At 46.5% G+C, this 20,322-nt stretch overlaps 1 protein-coding gene across 1 annotated transcript; it reads right to left on the bottom strand.

Annotated features, from left to right (window-relative positions):
• Positions 1-16,701: 16,701 nt before the first annotated feature.
• Positions 16,702-19,834, bottom strand: LOC116488292 (cytochrome P450 1B1). The gene is made up of 3 exons (XM_032185775.1): positions 19,597-19,834; positions 18,118-19,134; positions 16,702-17,380 (listed from the first exon to the last, which is right to left on the bottom strand). The coding sequence occupies exons 1-3, from the start codon at positions 19,614-19,616 to the stop codon at positions 16,768-16,770; spliced, it is 1,650 nt and encodes a 549-aa protein (XP_032041666.1). The 5' UTR covers positions 19,617-19,834; the 3' UTR covers positions 16,702-16,767.
• Positions 19,835-20,322: the final 488 nt, after the last annotated feature.

The raw sequence follows: 20,322 nt of genomic DNA, 5'->3' as shown, positions 1-20,322 counted from the left end.
CGATGTTTAAGGCACAGCTTATCCTCTGGCAGGGCATAGTCTGGATGACTGTTTATGATCTCTCCTGGCCTTGCCCTCTGTGAGCCATGGGCGCTCCTACACCAGTTTTGCAATCAAGGGGATCGTGGCTGCACACACTGGCTCTGAATTTGGCCCCATACTACCTAATGAACTTGTACTGCAAAACATTCACCATCGAGTTTCAAGACATGAATTTGAAGATCATGTGGTAACTGCCCTCAATGATTTCTTTATGGCACCTGTGGTTTTATTCCACGCGCTTACATTTTTTAATGAAAGTTCTGATTTTATAAAATAGATCACTGATCTTTCTAGGCAGCTTCCTGAATGAAGCGCATTCTGCTGTTTTAATTTTCCACTCATTACTGGTCTATGTGTAGAATCACAAAATATCATCTGCGAATCAAAAGGCTGGTTTTAATTATTTGTCCTAAGGTGTCTTCCATCATTTGCAGATATGTTCCTCACAGAGGTAAGAAACTGCTGCTTTATACAGATAAGGCATTTTGTGCTTTTTTATAGTTTCTGGGTACTGTACACAAGTATTCCAAGTATTCTCATCTTCTGTGTTTTCTGCTATGCTAAACTGAGATCTTTTAAAGTCGAAGCTTTTAAAAAAAAAAAAAAAAAAAAAAGGTTTTAAAGTTCCCTGAATTGTTCTCCAATTGCTCCTTGGAATAAAACTTTTCCACGTCATTCTAGGCCTAGGCTATCTGTTCTCTGTGACATATCAGTTAGAGAAACAGCAACCATAGCTCCAGAGGGCCATATGTTTTATTTTTTGTTTAAAATATCCACAAGCAGACGTTCACTTCCGTAGTTTTGTCTCCTTGGAGGAGCTACAAGTTAACCATATGAACCCCTGCAGGCCTTTACGCCCTATGGATGGTGCCACCAGCTGTCTGAAGCCTCCGTGTCCTTGCAGCTATGCCCACTACCTCCTTTAGTTCTTCTGCTATGGCATCTCTCATTTGGTCTCTGCTCCTGTATGTATAGTGTACATTCCCTGGGGAAGTTGGTCTTTGTGCGTGTTTGCAGAAGGTGAGTTCAGGGAGCTTTGATCCAGTAGTAGCATTCATGTGCTTCCTACAGTTAAACTTACTCGTTCTGCCTTCCTGAATAACTGAGGTGTTTCTTTTCTTGTGGTGAAGCTAAGAACTCTGTCAGTGGATTCTGATCCCTTTGGGATTGCCCCTGTGCAACAATAGGTAAACACAGACTAAGTTAATTTATTATAAATATTATTTTTAGCAATTGGCCGCTGGTTCATTGAGGAAACAGTTACAAGGGTACACTCTCACAAATTTGTTTAAATTGCTCTTTCCTTTTTTGGAGTCTCAGGGTGATTTACATAGTTTTATGTAGTAATATCAATACACTGACATATAATTCATTCTGGAATGAATCAGGAAACCGTCCAACTGTCCAATGGTGAGTAGCTGACAATTTAGAAAGGAAAGTGTCAATTCCTTTGTCCAGTTAAATAAACAAAACAGAACCCTGTTGTTATAGTAGTGATAGCCTGAATTAAAAAAAAAAATAATAATAATAAAACAGTGAAGAAGTGGCTACCCAGAGATCCAGCCATGTCAACCTGAACATACCTGTTTATGTGGAGCCTGCATATCCTTCTTCAGTCATCACTACCTGAACACCTTCCCTGTGAAGTGCCGGGCTCTAGGGAGTCCAGCAAGGTCCATGGATTTTCTAGATTTTTACTGGAGGCTTTGGAACATGGTTCTGTGGTGTTTTCTTTCAGTGGGCACAGTAGTCATGATGGATGTATTACAACTATGCCAAAAGAGAGAATCCTGCAGTAATGTGATAGTTTAAATTGTATTGCAGCATTCATCCAGTGCAAACTCAGGACTAACAGTGTATGTAAGGTTATATTCTCATTTTCCAGCACTTTTCCTTTTTTACAGATTCTCCCATGTTCCTTGGAGAAGAAATAAATTGAACTGTCTTGACAGTACAAAAGGAAATAAGCTTTTTTGTCCTGGTCTGTGTTTGTGTAACCCGTGCATGTGTGACACTGGTAAATGAAGCACTAGAACTACAAATGTGAAACATCAGTATTTTTTTAGGAAATGTTTTACTTCACTTCATTAAAGTAAACAGCTGGTCATTCTAGAAGCATCTGTAGAGGCAATGTCCGATGTGAACTTGGATATGAACAATCTGAGTCCTGTGCTTGGTTGCGCTGCTGACCCATGATGAGGGCAAGTTACTTGCTCAAGTTACATGCATGCAAACACCATCTATCCACTTTTCATTTGTCTTGTTTATTGTGATTAATTTTGAGCTGATTTGAATTGCCTACATGACAAAATTAAAAATAAAAACAACAACAAACAGTTACACAATATTGGCTGGGAATATTGTAAACTGAACATGTTGTAGGGATATGGGCGTGAATATGGAGGTACTTTTTAACCTAACAAACTATGTTAAGGTTTCTAGTTCCTGGATAAAGGAAATCAATATGACGGATGAAATTTTAGCCCCCAGATGATAGAAATGTTCTTGTCTGTTGTTCAGGAGAAAGTGGCAAATCAGCAAAATCCATGGATCAGGTGGGGTTGAGCCAGGTCTCCCCACAGCTCTGGGCCATCAGCCCCACACCTGGGGCAGGGATGTGCCCACCTGGCTGAGGGCTGGGGGGGACAGGCCCTGAGTGCCTGCAGCTGGGGCTCAGGTGGGCCCTTCTGGGGGAGAATCAGCAGCTGGGTGCATGTGGTTGAGCTGAAGCTTCTCTGGGAGCTCTAGAAATGTGTTAGGCATGTGGTGGGCCTGGCTGCTTCTTATCTTTGGGGGGTGCATGTTGGTTGCTCTGGAGCTGTGCCACTGCAGGAGTCTGCTGGAAGACAGGCTGAGCCTCTGGCTGCTGGAGGTGAAGAAGTGGGTGAGTAAACGCCTTGCTGAGTATCCAATTTTATTCTGCTTTTGTTTGAGAGCCTCTGGTGCACCTAATGGGTTTTGTAATGGTTGGTCTTTCACAAGGTTGCGTGTTTGCTCCTGGCACCTGCCAGGGTTCAGTTAAAGGAGAAAATCTGGAAGCTGCCTGTAGGAAAGTTAACCAAGCGTAGAAAGGATTTGGCAAGTCCTAACAAGGAGGCATATTCAGTTTTGAGCCTGTAATTAGCTAAATACAAGACTCTCCATGCAGGGCTTTGCTACCCCTGGGGCTTGTGGCCAGGCCTGTGAGGATGCCCCAGAGCCTTCCTCTGAGGGCCCGCCCCAGCCTCTTCTGTACCCTCAGGGCTTGTGCATGTGCAATGTTTTGTTCGGTTTCCTCTCTAACTCTTCACAATGCCTAGTTAAGACCCTTGCTGACTGGCCTGCATGAAGTACTGTGGCCAGAGCAAGCCCAGCTCCATAGCCTGAGTGTCTGCAGGAGGAGTTAATGCTGACAGCCAGCAGCTGGCATCTCCTTCAGTAATTTGCAGCCTTACACGCAAGCTAAGCTTTGTTGTGTTTTTCTTAAACTGTTCAGGGTTTCCTTAAAAGTGAATTTTAAATTTATACTAGAGAAAGAATTTGAATGAAGGAGGTTTTGTTGTTTATATGAAGCAGAAGTGAATGTTTCATGTATCTACAATGATACCAGATAAAGGCAAACCAGATGATTGCATTCATCTGCACTGCAATACGCTGGTTTCTGGGGGATGCACTGGATTTACTTTGGCACAAATGCTGTGGCTTTGGGACTTCATCCTCTCTTATTTTGAATGTCGAGTCATAATTACACATGTAGAAATTAAATGGAAACCACAGTTTCTGTTTTTGTGTAAATACGCATATAAAATCTTTGTGTAGATGTATGTACCTGTAAGTTTAATAGGGGAATTATAATAGATATGAATTGTTTCATTTTGTAGCTAAGGTAAGCAACATGATTACTTCATGAACATTTTGAAATTTATAAGATGTGAACTGAAAATTTAAGAAAGTTTGGAGAAAGGTTGTGCAGGCAGAAACCTACTTCCAAGACCTGAGTTAAAACTACCTTGTGAAAGGGAGTTGCCACAGCTCAGTAGTGTGTTGCTTGTAAACTGCAGAGGAAATGCTGGGTGATAGCCCTGCTTGAGACTGCAAGCTCATCATGACCAGAGCCAACCGTTGCTGTTGGAATCCCCTGACTTGGGGCCAGCAGATTAAAAAGAAAAAAGGTGAAAGAAGCTGTAAACTGATGTACTAGTTGTCCCTGCTTTGAAACAAGGATCTTGTGAACTCTGAAGGGCTTACTGAGTCAGTAGAAACCAAACTACTTCTAGAAATGAATATTGCCTCTTAGAGGGATGCACGTAATCAGCATCTCCAAAACATCACACCTGCTTCTAGCGAAACTGTGCCTGAAGGGGAGGGAGGGAGAGGGGGCCTTATGCAGCCAGAGGTGGGGTTTTGTCTGTACTTTGAGGGTGCGTTTTGGAAGCAAGCATTATGGGGTGCAGGGAGATGCTGAAGGAGGCTTGCCACCCACCTTTGGTTTGATTTTCTTTGGTTTCTTCAAGTCAGTACTCACTGATCAATAAACTAAGAGTGAGTGTGACAGACACAGAACAAAAAGGACTAACCTATGGACTTGAAGCTATCTTCTAGAATTTTCTTCTTTGGTAGTCAGCTGCTAGAATAAGAGTCTCTGAAAAGTAAAGTATCACCTGTGGGAGGGGAAGAGAAAATAATAAAAAGTTAAATAATCCCTGGAGTGCAGAACCTGGGGCCAGATGCTTCCTAGTGGCAGGGACTGCCTCCTCCCCCTGCCTCTCTCAGCACCGCGTGCAGCTAGCGTGTGAAGCCATCGCCTTTCTGTCTCCCTCCTCATCTCCCTCCCCAGGCATGCAGATGAGTAGCAAGAGGCTGAGGGGAGACATGAGGCAGGAGCTAACATAGGTTTCCTCTGAGCTTGACGCTGTTCTCTTTTGGGATTTACTGCCACCGTTTCCTTGATCAGAAGGCAGTCTGCACCTCCTGCCCAGCAGGAGTTGAATAGACAGGAATGGCTCCTGCTGAGACTCAAATTGTTGGTCTGCTCACCACTATGACGCTGAATCTCTTCTAGTTTTCTTGCCAAAACAGGTGGTGTTTTCAGTGGTACTCCAGGTAAGGAGAAGTCAAAACCAAATCTTAAATCAGTGAGCTTTAGAGCCGGCGCTGTTTTGGCCCAGCAACCAGGTGGGGGCATTCAGCAGTAGCTGCAGGTCTGTCCACAGTTTGACCTATGAGTTGGGAACCTGTGGCCAGAAGGGAAGGTGACCATAAAAATGAAGTCCTTGGAAGAGACATGTACCTCTCAAAGACTGACTTCAGTTCACAAGGTTTTTGGCAACTAATTTTCAATGCTGAACATGGATGACTTTCTTTCTGGGCTCGCCTTTAATAGTGTTTGTTAGAACACAATTTCATTGTGTTTCTGCTTAATCCAACTTCTTGATTAGTGTAATTTAGCTGGCTTGTGTAGCAGTGCTGATTAATTAGGATTTGTCACTTTTTAAGCTAGAGTGCTTTAGCTGGCAGTCTTAGCAGGAAAATAAAGGAAAAATTGTAGGACAGGAAAAGATTTTAATTGTTGCTCTTCAGAAAGTTTTCATCCTTTGGGATATAGAAGTTAGAGGCAATATATGAAGGTGTTTCTAAATAGCAAGACTTAATATCTTACACAAGCTTTTACCTCCGGGTCTTGTAGCTTGATTCCTAGTTGGAAGGACAGGGTCTTCCAGTCAGAGCATCACTGTCTGCAGGCAGAAAGTACTAGGGAGAAGCAAAAGCCACCCCTGTATCCTACAGTCTTTTTTCTTCTGTCTCCAGTCTGCCTGAACACCTCCTGTGTAGTGGGAGGTTGTGTGCTTCATTAGAGATCTCATCCAAAGCCTGCTGACGTTGCCTTCCTTTGACTTAGGTTTTGTTGAAGGCTCCACTGAACATCTCTTATTTCCTAAATGCTAAAAATAAACCAATAAATAATTATTTCACTGGAGACCTGTGAAACTTTCCAGTCAGGTGGTATTTCAATCAATACAATTATGGTAAAATACAGCTGGTGTGGAAGCTTGGGTACAAAGCAGCCCAATTGACCAAGTTTCTTTTTTTTTCCAGTTGTTACAGTCAGATTTCAGAAAGATGTGTCTTTTATATTTGGAGACAGGGTGAGCAGTTCTTGGTATTGCTGGCATCACAGAGCCTTAGAGAGACACACACGGACAGAAATCTTTGCTAAACTTTGCAGAATGTTTTGGAAAACTTCCGATGTGAAATGCTAGCCTTCTGAATATTGCTTTATCCAAAGTGCTTTGTGACAACTTTTATGTGCCATGAGCCTTTGAAACAATATTTTTGGACACGTTGTTTACCTTTGCTCTTTTACTTTGAGAAATATTGCATAAGCCTTTTAAGATGTTTCTTCCCTAGTTGACACTCACCCTGTGCAAACTGCTCTCTATTCCTTATCCTTCGTGTTTTTCCCTTCTCCCTCTAGGTATAAAAATTAAAACAGCAAAGCCATCAAACCAGTCTCTAAATCTGATCCTGATGGAAGGGGGAGAGGCATTCAGGTGCCCTGAGGTTCAGCAGGCACTTGCCAGCTGATTTTTAAGTGGACTGTTCTCAGATGTGGTAGTGAGTAGTGTGTCATAAACTGAACTGGAATCGTCTTCTGGGTTTCTGTCGCTGTCCAGAAAGGATGCCAAGTGACAGCATATTAATGCCCTGCAATAAAGCTGGCCAGTGAAAGTGTGGGTTTTGCACGTTACAAAAGCCCTAGCTTCTAAACTGCCTGCAAACTTTAGGGTTGGGGGAATTCAATAGATTATGTGGCATAGGAAAGAAAAGGGTATGTTTCCACTGCAATGTTATCAGTGACAATTCAGCAAAGAACTTAGGAAAAATCATACTAAAGGATTAAATATTGTTACCTTTGAAACATATTTTTTGTATTAATCCAAATTTTTCCTCGTGAAAGTGGCTTTAACACCTTCCTGGTGTTGATATGCAAAGAGGCATGTCTGTCAATTAAATAAAAACAGAAATTTTGGCAGCTCTTCCTGTAGCCAGAGGCCAGCTGTCAGCCTGCAGGTCAGTCTCGATACACCGATAACCACACGGGGATGTGGGGCAGAAACCGGGGCCGAGCAGCTGCGGAGCTGCCAGCCGTACGGCTCCCTCAGACAAGGGGCTGCTTTGAGGAAGCCCCGTGTGTTGTTTCAGTTGTTGGAGCTTTTGTTAGCTGCCTTACAGACAGCAGCACAGACATCAAAGAAGGAAAGAAAGGAGAAACCCGGATGCATGCCAGGATTTCTTCCTTGTCCCCCGGCGGTCCCCAGCTGCCCTCCCACCCGGATGGCCGGGAGCCGGTGGGTCTCAGCGGTGTCGAGCAGCAGTGGTGGAGGTGCCTGGGGCACAGCTGTTGTTCCAGGAGTCCCACATTTTGTTGCTCCCACAATGAAATGCCGTGGGATTTTAATTTTCCATTTACTTATTTCTTAGCTCCTTCATTTTTGGCACTCAGGCCCAGAGATGAAAAGCTTGTCCAGGGACATGAGTGTTTCCCTGGGGCTGAAAGTTGGGTTGCCAAAAAACTTTCCTAGGAGCATCTCCTTAACACACAGCTGTTTCCCTAGGGAAAGGGCAAGCTGGCTGTGAGGTCCACAGCTCAAAATATGCACGTAGGTTTCGTGGTTACAGCCATCCCCAGCCAGAGCTTTGGCCAGGGGCTTGGCCATGTTATTGTGCTGGTGCTACACTTGGCTCCTGTTTCTAGCTTAAGCAGATGGTACCCTGAGATGAGTGAAGTCGTTTGGTTTTGGGTGTGAAACCTGATGTTTCTCAGCAGATTTAGATGTAGGTAATGTGGTCGTAGACATAGACAACAAGTTAACATTACAAAATTTTTCTAGAAATTTACTCTTTAGATAAAAATGCTGAAAGGGTGTGAACCCTGGCATCACTGCTCTCACGTGGTTCCTCTGTCAACGTAGGATAGCTCTATAGACAGTGCAAGCAACTGATAACAAGTATGCACTGCAGTACGGGGATGCAATTGTGTCTTTTGTTCTGTCACGGCCAGTGCTGCAACCAGAAAGTGAAAAAGAGAGGAATTTGCGAACTGGGATGCAAACTGCAGCTTTCTAGGGGTTTGTATGGTTTATATGATGTATCACAGTAATTGGTGTAAACCCCTGCAGCAAGGAGGCAGAAAGGGATTTACCAGGCTTGGAGATAATTAAAGTCATGCTGAAGTTTCCTAACAGGTGCTAAATGTGACACAGTGTGTGGTCTCCCTGCGTGGAGCTGGCTTTCTCTGTAAATGGGGAAGTGCAACATCAGATGCCTCAGTGCGTGCACACGGATAAACAATGCTTTCGTGGCATATTAAGAATGGTTTGTCTTGTGACTCTTTATATGCATCTCATAATCTTGATCTGGGATGACTTTAGCAGAGCTGTCTAATTTCCAAGATGTGCTTCTGAAGCAGGATGGGGGCTGTACCTGTTTTGTATTAACTGTATTAGCAGCTAAACAAGGAAAAAAAAAAAAGCTGCAAACAGCTGACAGCAATGTGGACCTTCAGTGTGTTTCGTTAAAAACAAGAGGAGTAGTAATAAATCTAGGGGTCGTGGAGGCAGAAATCAAGCTCCTTGTGTGTCTCCTGGACAGCCTTTTACTTGTCTGGGAGAGGAAAGTAACCTGACAGTCCTGGAACCATGCTGATGTTCATCAAGGGCTTTGAGTAGAGCTTTAGTTAACCGTGAACTTCAACCCCATGCTTTAGTTTGTCCCTGGATAAAATCAGTGACCTCATCATGACTTGCAAGCTACTGGCAGAGAAACTCTGATAGTGGCTCCTGGGGCTGGATGGCTAAACTTGACATCAGCAAGTGCAGAATTGAAAGAGGGTGGTGTGGTTTTTACACTATCTTGGGGATGTGGCGATTCTCTTTAGTTTGCTATTTAGTTGTGCTTGAGTGCTTTTGTAAGAATGAATTCAAAATGACTTGAGAGTTCAGGTTTCAAGAAGGGGAAAACAAAGAAAAAAAATTGAATACTGGCAACCAAAAGGCAGAGTTCTGCTCTCTAGTTATTTTTCAATTGTTTTTCTGTGCTCTGAATTTCTCCTGTCAAGATTTGGATAGACATAAATTGTAATATGTGTTTTACATATAAAATTTAATTTTCAGTTTGTGGTAAATAAATACGTGGTAAAATGTAATGGTAAGATTAGGGATTTATAGAACATCATATTTGCAGACACTCATCTTTTCCTCTCTTTAATACTGCCTACAAAGTTTGCCGAAAGAAATGCCATTCATCTACCATTACCATGGGGATATTTGGGAACATAGGAAAACAGATGGCAGTGCTTTGCAAGGGGTTTCTTTTTTAAAATACTGGGGAGATGGCTTCACTTCTTTAATGCATCTTGTGGTGAAAGCAGAATGGCTCAACCAGCTTTAGGTGGCCCTGCTCTCGCAGGGGTTGGACCAGGTGACCTCTGGAGGTCCCTTCCAGCATCAACCCTTCTGTGATGCTGTGGCATCAGGTAGCTAAATTTGGAGAGACTCTACAGCACGGTCTTGTTAAATCAGTGTGGCTTGTTTCCTCAACCCCTAGGGACTGTTCTTTATAATCTCTCGGCACCACTGAGGAGGTCCTGGAGCTTTACGTGTCTGCATCTAAACACAACAGGTCTAAATATCCGTCTCTTCTTCCCTCTCTAACTTCTGAAGATACAGCAGGAATCTTTCTGGCTCTCAGGAGACAAAGGTATTTGAAGAAGTGTTCATATACTTTACATTACCAGCCAAATGATTTGAATTCTGGCTCTGCTGATGGCTTCAAGAAAATTAGTGCCTTTTACTTAAAACGCAGAAGGTGGTACTGTCAGCGTGCTGCAGTTCTGTGTGCACAGATGTTAAGCATCTTAGTCATAATGCCAGCAGCATTCAGACTTCTCACTACAAGATTTCAGTCTTAGTTCATCAACATCACCGGAGAATTTGCTTTGTAATTCTCTGGGGAACCTTCTTAATTTATATTATTTGTCTAAAACTGATTTTTCTCTCCTTTCTGGGAATTCATCTCTGTTTAATAGTATTAAACACTTCCTGCAATGTTTCTGACCAAAGCTCAGTGCTCACCACGGCACACATGCAGGATGTTAGGTACTGGAGAGAAACAACACACGTTCGGAGAAAAGTGATGGAAAACCCTTCCCTTCTGCTCCTGTACCGCTTGAAAGGGCTGCCCAGAAAGCTTCCCCTCAAGACATATTGCTCTGGAGTGTAGGTACAGTTCCTCTTTGCTTTGGCCAGAAAGATGAACGTAGCTCTGTCTCAGAGCAAGCTGCAGCACGATGCTGTGTCCTGGCAGCCATGCATGTGAGTGAAAGGAAGGAAAAGGGGGGTTGCTGCAATGAGATGCAAAAGTGAATCTCATTTTTCATTGGAAAGAGTAATTTTTGTGAAGTCTGTTTAATCTCAGGTGGCACTTCTTTCTAGCTGAACTGAGCTACTCAAATTTCCTGAACCACAAAGGATGAATAGCTTCACAATTCATGATTTTTCTCTATAGAAAGGAGAAAGTATAATTGAAGATAAGATGTACAGTAGAATTAAATTTTCAAGCTGCAGGTTGGAAGTTTTTCACAGAATATAAAGCATAAAAGAAACATGGAGTTTTATCTGGTTTTGCAGATTATTGCAAATCATACTTGCTTTGTAAAGTCAAAATTGTCTTAAATGTTGCTTTATTACTGGGAACAAGAGGGAGTTAGTGTTTGAACATCTGTGGTGTGTCCAGAGCCCTCTGATGAACCCTGCCACCGATGTGAGTGAGCCTCTCTAACACCACAAGGAGCTCTTACCATCCAAACCCTGGCACACTGTGGGTATAAACAGAGCAAAACCCACTGCTTCTTTCCCTGTCAGAGGCCCTGTGCTCTCTTCTTCCCTAGCTGGAGGGTCTTTCTACATGTTAGAAGTGTATTTTCCTCTGCTAGCTCTCAGTCCCTCTGACATATCTCTGCAGTTGATTTATGCACCTCTAAAAAGTCCCCTGTGTGTACTTTTCCCTCCCTCTGCATGGTTGCAGCTGAAATGCCTCAGTCCTGAGTTTTCCAAGCTTACTGCACAGACCAATAAGTATCCTCAGCCTTTCAGCATGGATAAAGAGTGGAGAGTATTGATAGATTCATTTGATTTAGTTATCTCTAGCGTAGCCCTTTCAAGTGGGAGCCAGATTTGTTCTACATATTGAAGGACAGGGCAACGCTAACAAGGAATGTTTTGGTTAGTGGAGCTGTCTGAAAAGCTAGCAAAAAGCCCTGAGGGAGGGCTATCAAAGCATTGACTGCAGTCTTCCTGAATGCTCTGGGGCTCAGCACTAAGCTTGTTTTCACCTGGCAGTTCGGTGAGTTGGCCTGGTCTGAGCACAAGCAACTGGAACACAAGAAAAAACTCAGTTGCAAAAATGTGGAGCAGTAAACAGCAGAGTTGTTGAAATTTGAGTCACTGCATCTGTGTTGTGCTGCGTACCCAAATAATGGCACCGCTGAGAATCCAGCCCTTTTCTTCACCCATGAAACAGCCAAGTCCATCTTCCCTGTTATCCCAACTCGAATTCTTTGTGTGGGTGAATGGGAGGTCTATGTGAAATTTGGCCGAGCTAAAGATGCAGTGAAGGCAAATGTTAACTATTCTCTTTCCATGGCCAAGTCCTCGACTTTCTCAGGTAAAATGTAAGCTTTCAATTACCCAGTTGCTCTGCCTGGGTGATCTGAACTCATTTCCTACCGTCAGACCTACACCCACCCAGTATGTGCCACTTACAAAAACGTCCTGGATCAGATGTGAAACTAGTTGGAGTTTGTGGTGCAAATTTGCTTTTAGTAGCATTGTGCCATGGCTATGCTGGAACCGAGAGCTGATCCCCAGATCCTGGATTGATCCCCTTCTCCTCTTTCTAGCAGTGGCTGTTTCTGGTGAGTTTTGTTCTTTACTCTTATATTATTTTTATTTCAGCTGCCCTGAACTGTCTCCTGCTGAAGCCAGTGAGTTTAACTCTTGGCTTCATGAGGAATGTAATGATGCGCGAATGTATTCCACTGCACCCTGCTAGGGCAGCCTGCTTGCTTCCCCTCCGTGTTACGTAGTGGGGTGACCTGACAGCTGCTGGTTTTCCAAGAAACGTGATTTCCTGAATTCTCCCTGAGATTCCTGGTCTTTTATTTATTTTAAGTAACTAGATCTGAATTTAGGGTTTTCATAAAATTCTGGAAGACGGACTTAGTGTGCGCGCACACAAAGCAGATGTGAGTTGATATTTGCCTTTCCTGGCCCACAGAAACCACTGCAACCTGAGCATGAAGGTTGAAATGGGCAAACACTTGTCTTGAGTACAGCTGCTTAACCTCTATTCGTTTCGTGCTGTATTTCATGAAGAAAGAACTATGTGTTGTTGTCTAGTGTTGCTGTGATGACATCCAGTCACAGGCTGGTGAGTGAGGCAGTGACAGTGCAAACAGGAAACCTCCTGAGATGTGCATGACCTGCTATTAGACGTCACCTTGGCCAGACTGAAAATTTGGGGGTTTCTACCAATTGTTCTAATGAAACAGAGGGAAAATGGAAATAGAGAATTATTTAAAAAAAAAAAAAAAAAAAAGGAAAAAAAAAGTTTAAGCTAATTTTCTTTATTTCCCTAACACTTGGTGCTGGCTTACAGTGTGCAGTCAGAAATGTTCGGTTCCCTATTACACAGCTGTGCAGTGACATTCACGGATCTCTCTAAGCACAGCTTCTTCATGCCAACTTCTGGCTGTCATTAACACTGCATCTTTTGGCACTAAGGGAGCAGGTTTTGCTTTACAGATGTGCCTGCCAGCACTGAAGAGGGAGTCCAGGCTTTAGCTGTGGATGACTGATAAGCAGAGAAATACCTAGAAATTAATGGGTGTGGTGGTTTTACAGGTGGGCAGCCGAGCTCCACCAGAACTGCTCTCTCACTCCCCCTCTCCTCAAAGAGGAAGGGGGAGAAAATACAACACAGAGAACTCGAGGTTTGAGATAAGAAAGGTTTAATTAAAGGGAAAGGGAATGGGGAGGAAAAAACAGAGACAAAAGAAGCAATCAGTCCGTGCGGAAGCACAGAGAGAGAAAAAATTATTCTCTACTTCCCATCAGCGAGCGGTGTTCGGCCACGTCCTGGGAAGCAGGGCCTCAAACGCGTAGTGGTTGTTCAGGAGGAACAGCCCCCTCCCCCACGAGAGCCCCCCCTTTTATTGCTGAGTGTGACATCAGGTGTTATGGAATATCCCTTTGGTTGGTTTAGGTCAGCTGCCCCAGCAATGTCCCCTCCCCATCACTTGCCCACCCCCAGCCTGCTGGCTCTTGGGGGCTTGGAAGGAGTCCTGATGCTGTGCCAGCACTACGCAGCAATAGACACAACACTGGAGTGATATCAGTGCTGTTCCAGCTACGAGTGCAGAGTACAGCACTGTGCGGGCTGCTGCAGGGAAAAGGTGACTCCAGCTCAGACAGACCCAACACAATGGGAAGAGGGACAGTGTGGCAGCACCTCGAGCATGCAGTGCTGCTCCTGGGCCTTGCCCCAGGGAGGACGCCTTTTCTCTATGCTGTGTCTCCCACTGGTCAGCCCTAGCCGCCTATGAGCCATATGGGTGCCTTTGGACACTGAATCTACTCCACAGGTCCTTAGCTACCTCTAGGGGGTGTTTGAATGTCATCTTCAGCTTGTGCTCCTTCTCATTTCACAAACTCATCCAGTACTCAGAATCCCACCCCCTCAGGGAGGAACTCTGGGGAAAAAAAATAATCCAACATCAGCAGGGAGCTGCCCCTCATCAGCCTGTGCAGTTTTTTTGTTGTTCCTTGACTTCGTAGGAGGTTGTGCCGTGGGGGCACAGTAAGGCATGTTTGGCCCTGAGGTTTCCTTTCTGGTGCTCCTGACTATGCACTGAGGCCAAAATGGCCCAAATTGGTCCCACGGGTGGTGGTGGGACCTGCTGTCAGGAATCTGTAGATGCCAGCACTGGATATAGAAGGGGGAGGGGGGAAAAAAAAAAAAAGAAAACCAGTTTGTAGGCTTGAAATCAGGGTAGGTGGATGTCAGCTGAAATGCCAAAGGGAAGTAGAAAACACAGGAGATCGCGCAGGCTGAGGAGAGATTGGCAGGCATGAGAAGAAAGCCAAAGACACGAGAGGATTCAGAGCACTGCCAAGGTGAGCAGCAGAGACTGCTGATAGCATGGTGTGTGAATGCAGGTGGCAAGGTGTGATCGGGCAGAAAAACATCAACATCCAGAAATGGGAAGAGGGTGAAAGGTATACGAACAGCGAAGGTCTAAAATAAGAATACTTTCCAGATCAGTGATAATAATTTTATCTTAACATTAGGAAGTCACACGCAAACTAAGCCAAAGCAGTATAAGAATAATTTTATTTAATATTTTGGTAACACAACCGATCTCAAAATGACGATAAAAGTTAGCTCACTGAACCACTGAACAACTACATACATTCTAAATGGGTGCTACTAAATTAGAGTAACTTTACAGATTACATGAGGCACTAATTGACCAGCAGCTACGGAGCGTGACCCCCTGACAGGCACGAACAGTGTGAATGGAAGCTGCATTAGTAGCCCATGCGTAGGTAAAGCTTTTGGAAGAGTATAAAATTGCAAAAGCCTGTTTTACTAAAACGTGAATGAGTGATCCTTCGGTTATACTAACTATTCAGTTACAGGTTATATCCTTTATTTTTTTAATAATGATACGTAGAAAGGCATAAAGAGAACTGTCTTGCTAGTATTTGATCTAATGTAGATCTCTATATGGAAATGTTGAGTATCATATAAAGCTTTTCACAGGTATAGGCTAAGTTCTGGGATATCACAGACTTGTACATAATTCAGAAAAACACCTGAGGTTACTCTTTTTGCATGGCAAAGAAAGGGTTTTGTTGTTCATGTGTGTGCTTAAGCTTTGAAAAAAGGGAATTGATGCCGTATGAAATCGGAGACCTGAAATGGTTACAGCACTACTGCGTGGGGCAGTACTGCTAGACTTAGTTCAGGCTATTACAACAGCAGCAGTGAAGTTTCTACTTGAGAAAGTGAGGGTGGTGCCACCAACCCAGCTTTCACCTATCTCAGTATGAGCACTGTCACCGCTGCCAATGTGATGAAGACTAGGAGAAGACCTGGCCCTGCAACCCTTGACTTGCTTGGGTCTCACAGAGCTACCTCACTCTGCAGCACTGAGCCCTTGTGTTTCTGTATCTACGAACACCTTGGTTCGTGAGGTATGCTCATTTCTGATGGATGTCCTGTGGTGATCTGTATCTCCTCGGAAATGCCCAACACATTTCAAAATCAGGCATTTATGTATGACAGCTTGTTTTTCAGAGAATTACAGGCTACTTTGTGTGCACAAACATTAACCAGAGGTTCAAGGCCATAAAGTTTCACATGTATGTTTTACTTGAAAATAATAGTTTAGATTTTTGTTTTAACCATTTGCCTCATCAAAAGAAATTAGAAGTACCTTTTTCTTCAGTTAACATGTACAGCAATCAGGATGTGTAATGTTAGTTTTAGCATGATTTGCTTGGAACAAAGTCTCAGAAGAATAACTATGTAGTTAGTTTTTGGATGCACTCAGCCTAACAGAATGAGTGGTGAGCTGGCCTGTATTTGCAGTAGGCATTACTTGTGGCATGAGTGTTTCAATGTAGAACTCCCAAATTCTCACTTCTGTGTACTTTGGAACATGTGAATCTTAAATGACTTACCTATGTGCCCAAGGACAGGGCATTAATACTTTGCAAGAGAAAAAAAAAAAGTTCAGCTTTTCCTTTACAAGAACTTTCTAATTCAAATATCTCTTTGCTTCACGCTAATGAACATATCAGCATATGGATTATATCCCGTTTGCTATTTGGTGACATATCAAACTTGACTTTTCCTTTCAAAAGTTAATGAAAAGTTATTGTATCAGGACATTCTGTTCATTCGCATATAAAATATGAATTGTATTTTAAAATGTTGTGTTCATAAGCAAGTCTGTGTTTTTTTTTTTTTAAAGTCATTTATGTAAACACTTTGGAACGTTAAAGGCAAGACTTTACATTGGCATTTTCCCAAAACTCATTCAAACATTTATTATTGAGGCATTAATGTACATCCCCAGCAGTCACAACACAGGGCTTGCCACATGCTTATGGCTCTTTCCAGGATGGTGAATTCAGAGGGAGGCTACAATAATCCTAGCGTGTTTGGCTGGTTGGTTTCTGTGTGTTTTGTTTTGTCAGTATGAGATCTTACTTTGGGATGTGGAGTCACTGAAGGCAAAGTTAGAGTTAAGGCACAGCGTGTGGAGACACAGAAAGGATTGTACCACCAGTTTCCAGAGGTGCTCCATCCAACCAGTCAGTAGATATAATGTGCTTTACAATGGCAACTTCTGTGAACATGCAAGGAAATGGAAGTCCTGCTTTCAAACTGCGTATGTTTAACATTTAATATATTAAATCATTACCCTGGCTCTCCTAGAGTTAGAGAGTACTGAATTATGTCTTGTGAAGTTTTCCTTTCTGCTCTTGTTCCTTGCAATGTTGGCTGTTTTCCAAAAAAAAAAAAAAAAAAAAAAAAAGAGAGAATCAGCAAAACAAACTATAACTTATTTAATTCTAAGAAGACAGAGGAAGTATCTTTAGATGCAAGGCTCGGTGCTTAGGTGTTTGCAGACAGCTGACTTTCGTTGGCTGTTTTCTCTGCTTGCAGTCTCTGGACAGCCTTATCAAGCAAATCCATAGTATCTCTAAGCGTAACATTCAAGGTAAACGGCTTCGGTTTAATGGTCAACCCATAAATGAAGTCCATTTTAGGATCCTCATTTGGATTAGCGGTAAAATGGCACTGATGCACCAGTATGGAGGTAAAGAGAAACAGCTGCATCTTGGACAACTCCTCCCCGATGCACCGCCGCTTTCCCATCGAGAAAATCATCACGCTGCTAGTGAGATCTTTGTTGATGAAGCCGTTCTCATCCAGAAATCTCGTTGGGTCAAAGTCCTCTGGGTTGGACCACTTTGCTGGGTCGTGATTCACTGACCACTGATTAATAAATACCACGGTGTCCTTGGGAATGAGGTAGCCCATTATGAAGGTATTGGTGGTGGTGGCGTGCGGGATGGTAACGGGCACAAAGCTGCTGAACCGCATGGACTCGTACAAGAAAGCCATGATGTAGGGCAAACGGGGCTGATCTTCAGCACACGGCAGGCGGTCTCTGCCAACAATCCGATCCACTTCTTCTTGCATTTTGGCCTGCACTTTGGGATACCTGCCATTTAAAGTAAGCGTGTGTACATACATAACACCTTCAAAGGATTTAGTCGTCTTTCTCAATAATGCTTTTTAAACAACCCGTGCTGTAAACATTTTTCCCAGATCCTCATCCCTGCTCTAAATCAGGCAGCTTGTTCCTGCGATATTTTTAAACTTCGGTTGTGTAGATCTTGATGGAAAACTTTGTGAACTCCCAGTTTTCCATGCAATGGTGTCATTTTAGGTTCAATTTTCACATTAAAAAATGATTACATGTGACATTAATGTAAAGGGTGAAAATAACTTAAAATGTTTTAAGCTGAATGTACTGATCCAATTTTGAAGTTTTGTTTTATAGTGAACCTTACTTTTTAAAATACGGGGCTTTCTGGCAGAACGAGGACTTGGTTTTCCAGCTGTGTGTGTGCCTCCTAGAAGCCGGCACGGGGTTTGTTATCGCTGGGCGTTACACCCCCGTGGAGGTCTGCATGCTTTGAGAAATCCCTGCTAACGGTGCTCAGAGGAGTTTTATGACTATCCTGTTCTTAGAAACTACTCTCTCCGTCCCTTTTCTGTTACTGTTTAGGTGCGATTTCCTCACCCTGTGCTTCTTGCGTACTCTTTCAAACCTCTTCCTACCCCTGCCCAGCTGTGCTTTTCTTCCCGACGCCTCTCAAGCCCCCCGTCTCGCCGGGGATGGGCAGCGCGTTCCCCCCCCAGCCTCCCCTTTTCCCCTCGCCCCTCGCCGCGCACCTGATGAGGAAGATGAGGAGCCACTGCAGGGCGGTGGACAGCGTGTCCTGGCTGGCGCCGAAGATGTCGGTGACGGTGGCGGGGACGTGCTCGAGCTGCAGGCGCGGCTGCTCCCGCTGCAGGCGGATGAAGGCGTCCATCATATCGCGGGGGGCGGCCCCGGGCCGCAGGCTGCGCTGGTGCTGGAGGAATTTTCGGCGGACGAAGGCGTAGAAATCGCGGTTGAGGTCGCGAAAGGCGCGGTAGGCGGCGCGCACGGGGCTGGGGAAGCGGCGCAGCCAGGGCAGCGCATCCACCAGGCTGCCGGCGCCCACGGCGCGCCCGAACTGCTCGTTGCGCCCCACCAGGCGCAGGAACTCGCCGTCGCCGTGGCTGTAGCGGCGGCCGAAGCACAGGGCGCTCATCACGTTGGCCACGGCCACCAGCAGCACCCGCGACGGGTCGAGGAAAGCGCCGCCGGCGCTGCCCCGCACCAGCAGCGCCACCAGCGCCCGCGCCTCGCCCAGCAGGTGCCGCTCCAGCAGGCGGCGGGTGGCGGGGCTGCCGGTGGAGAAAGCCCGCACCGTGGCGTGCGCCGCCCGCCGGTGCAGCTTCCACAGCTCCGAGTAGCCGCCGAAGGCCAGGCTGAGCCCGCCCGACACCAGCTGGAAGGAGGGGAAGGCCGGCCGGCCGGCGAAGGCGGCCCCCTGGCGGACGAGCGCCTGCCGGATGGCCCGCTCGCCGTTCAGCACCACCACGGGCCAGCGGCCCAGGCGCAGCTGGAAGACGGCGCCGTAGGTGCCGGCCAGGCGGGCGAAGGAGAGGTGCGGGGCGCTGCCCAGCTGCGCCGCGTTGCCGATCAGGGGCCAGGGAAAAGGGCCCGGCGGCCCCCGGCGCTCGCCCTGCCGCCGCCGGCGTCTCCGCTGCAGGAGGAGCTTGCCCAGGTGCACGGCGGCCAGCAGGCAGACGAGGAGCAGCAGGCAGCTCTGCGGGGCCGGAGGACCGCGCAGGGCTTCCCCCAGCCTCTTCAGGGCCATGCTGTAAGGGAAGGGGACAGGTCAGAGGGAGTCCGAGGGCACGGGGGCGCGCCGCCGGCCGGCAGGGCGCGGGGGTGGCGGCGCGTCCCCGCTAGGCGCCCGCCTGGGTCCTGTGCAAAGAGAAGAAAAATTAAAAAAGAAAACCAAGGAATAATCGACAATAAGGGCTCAGAAGCGGCGGGGCCGCTGCTCTCTCCCTCCTGCCAGGGGAGCTTTGCAAACGGCTGAGGCAGGGGAGGATGCTCTGGCCGGACGAGCTCCCCGGGTGCCGCACGCAGACAGGTTGATCCCGGCGCCCAGCAGCGCTCCGCAGGGCTACGGAGCCGCGGAGCCCCCTCCTGCCGAGCCTGCCCCCGGCCCCGCTCCTCGGTGGCAGGGGCTGACCGCGGGCTGCGCTCCCCCCCGTGTGCCGCAGCCTGCCCGAAGCGGCGCGGGGAAGAAGGAGGGAGACGGCAGGACTGACCTGTTGCACGCAGCCTCCATCGGAGCCCTCGGGGAGGATGGAGAGGAGCCGGGCGGCTGCTGAGATCGGCGTTCAGATCCCGGGCTCTGGGAATCTCATCGGGAGCCCCGGCTCCTGCCCCCCATGGGGCCGCTTTCACCCGTCGGAGCTCGCCCCGCCGGCAGCCACCTGCCGCAGCCTCCACGGGAGAAGGGTGCGGAGGATTCAGGGGGCGAGAGGGGGGCCGCCCGCCTTGCCGAGCCCGAGCCGGAGCCGGAGCAGCCTCGCCTGGGCTCCTGGCATGGGGAGCCGCGGCTTTAAATCCCCCGGCATCCGCGGTGCGCTGCGCTGCGGGCGTGCCGCACTTGGCCCCGCTGACAAATCGCCCTTCCCCTGGCCGGAGGGGTCGCCGCTATTTGCCAGCCGCCCTTGGGCCGTCGCCAAGGCGAGCGGCTGAGCCGCCGGATGCTTTTTTTTTTTCCCCTTTTTTTTTTTCCCTTTCTTTATTTTATTTTTTTTTCACGGCGGAGGAGAGCGGCCGGGAGGCTCGCAGCAGCCCCTCTTGTGTCAGGAGGCACCGTCTCCCTGCATCTCGGGGATGGGGAGGGGGGGGCTTGAGGGAGCTGCCGAGCTTCCCCTCCTCCGCCTGTCGCCTCCCCGTTGCGTGCGGAGTTTGCATTGCGTGAGCCGGGGCTGGAAAGCCTCCAGCCATCTCCTCCCCGGGCCCCTACCCCTCCTCGCCGTACC

This window comes from Aythya fuligula, chromosome 3 (assembly GCF_009819795.1).
Source record: "Aythya fuligula isolate bAytFul2 chromosome 3, bAytFul2.pri, whole genome shotgun sequence".
Taxonomy (NCBI): Eukaryota; Metazoa; Chordata; class Aves; order Anseriformes; family Anatidae; genus Aythya; species Aythya fuligula.
The sequence above is the reverse complement of the archived record's forward strand: the minus strand, read 5'-3'. Positions and strand labels throughout refer to the sequence as shown.

Bases quoted from the DNA above. Each gene is read 5' to 3' on its own strand.
- LOC116488292 (XM_032185775.1), bottom strand. From the start codon at position 19,616: ATGGAGGCTGCGTGCAACAG. The intron at 19,135-19,596 runs GTCAGTCCTGCC...CTTCCCTTACAG, and splicing joins ATGGAGGCTGCGTGCAACAG to CATGGCCCTGAAGAGGCTGG. The intron at 17,381-18,117 runs GTGCGCGGCGAG...TTTAAATGGCAG, and splicing joins CTCCTCATCTTCCTCATCAG to GTATCCCAAAGTGCAGGCCA.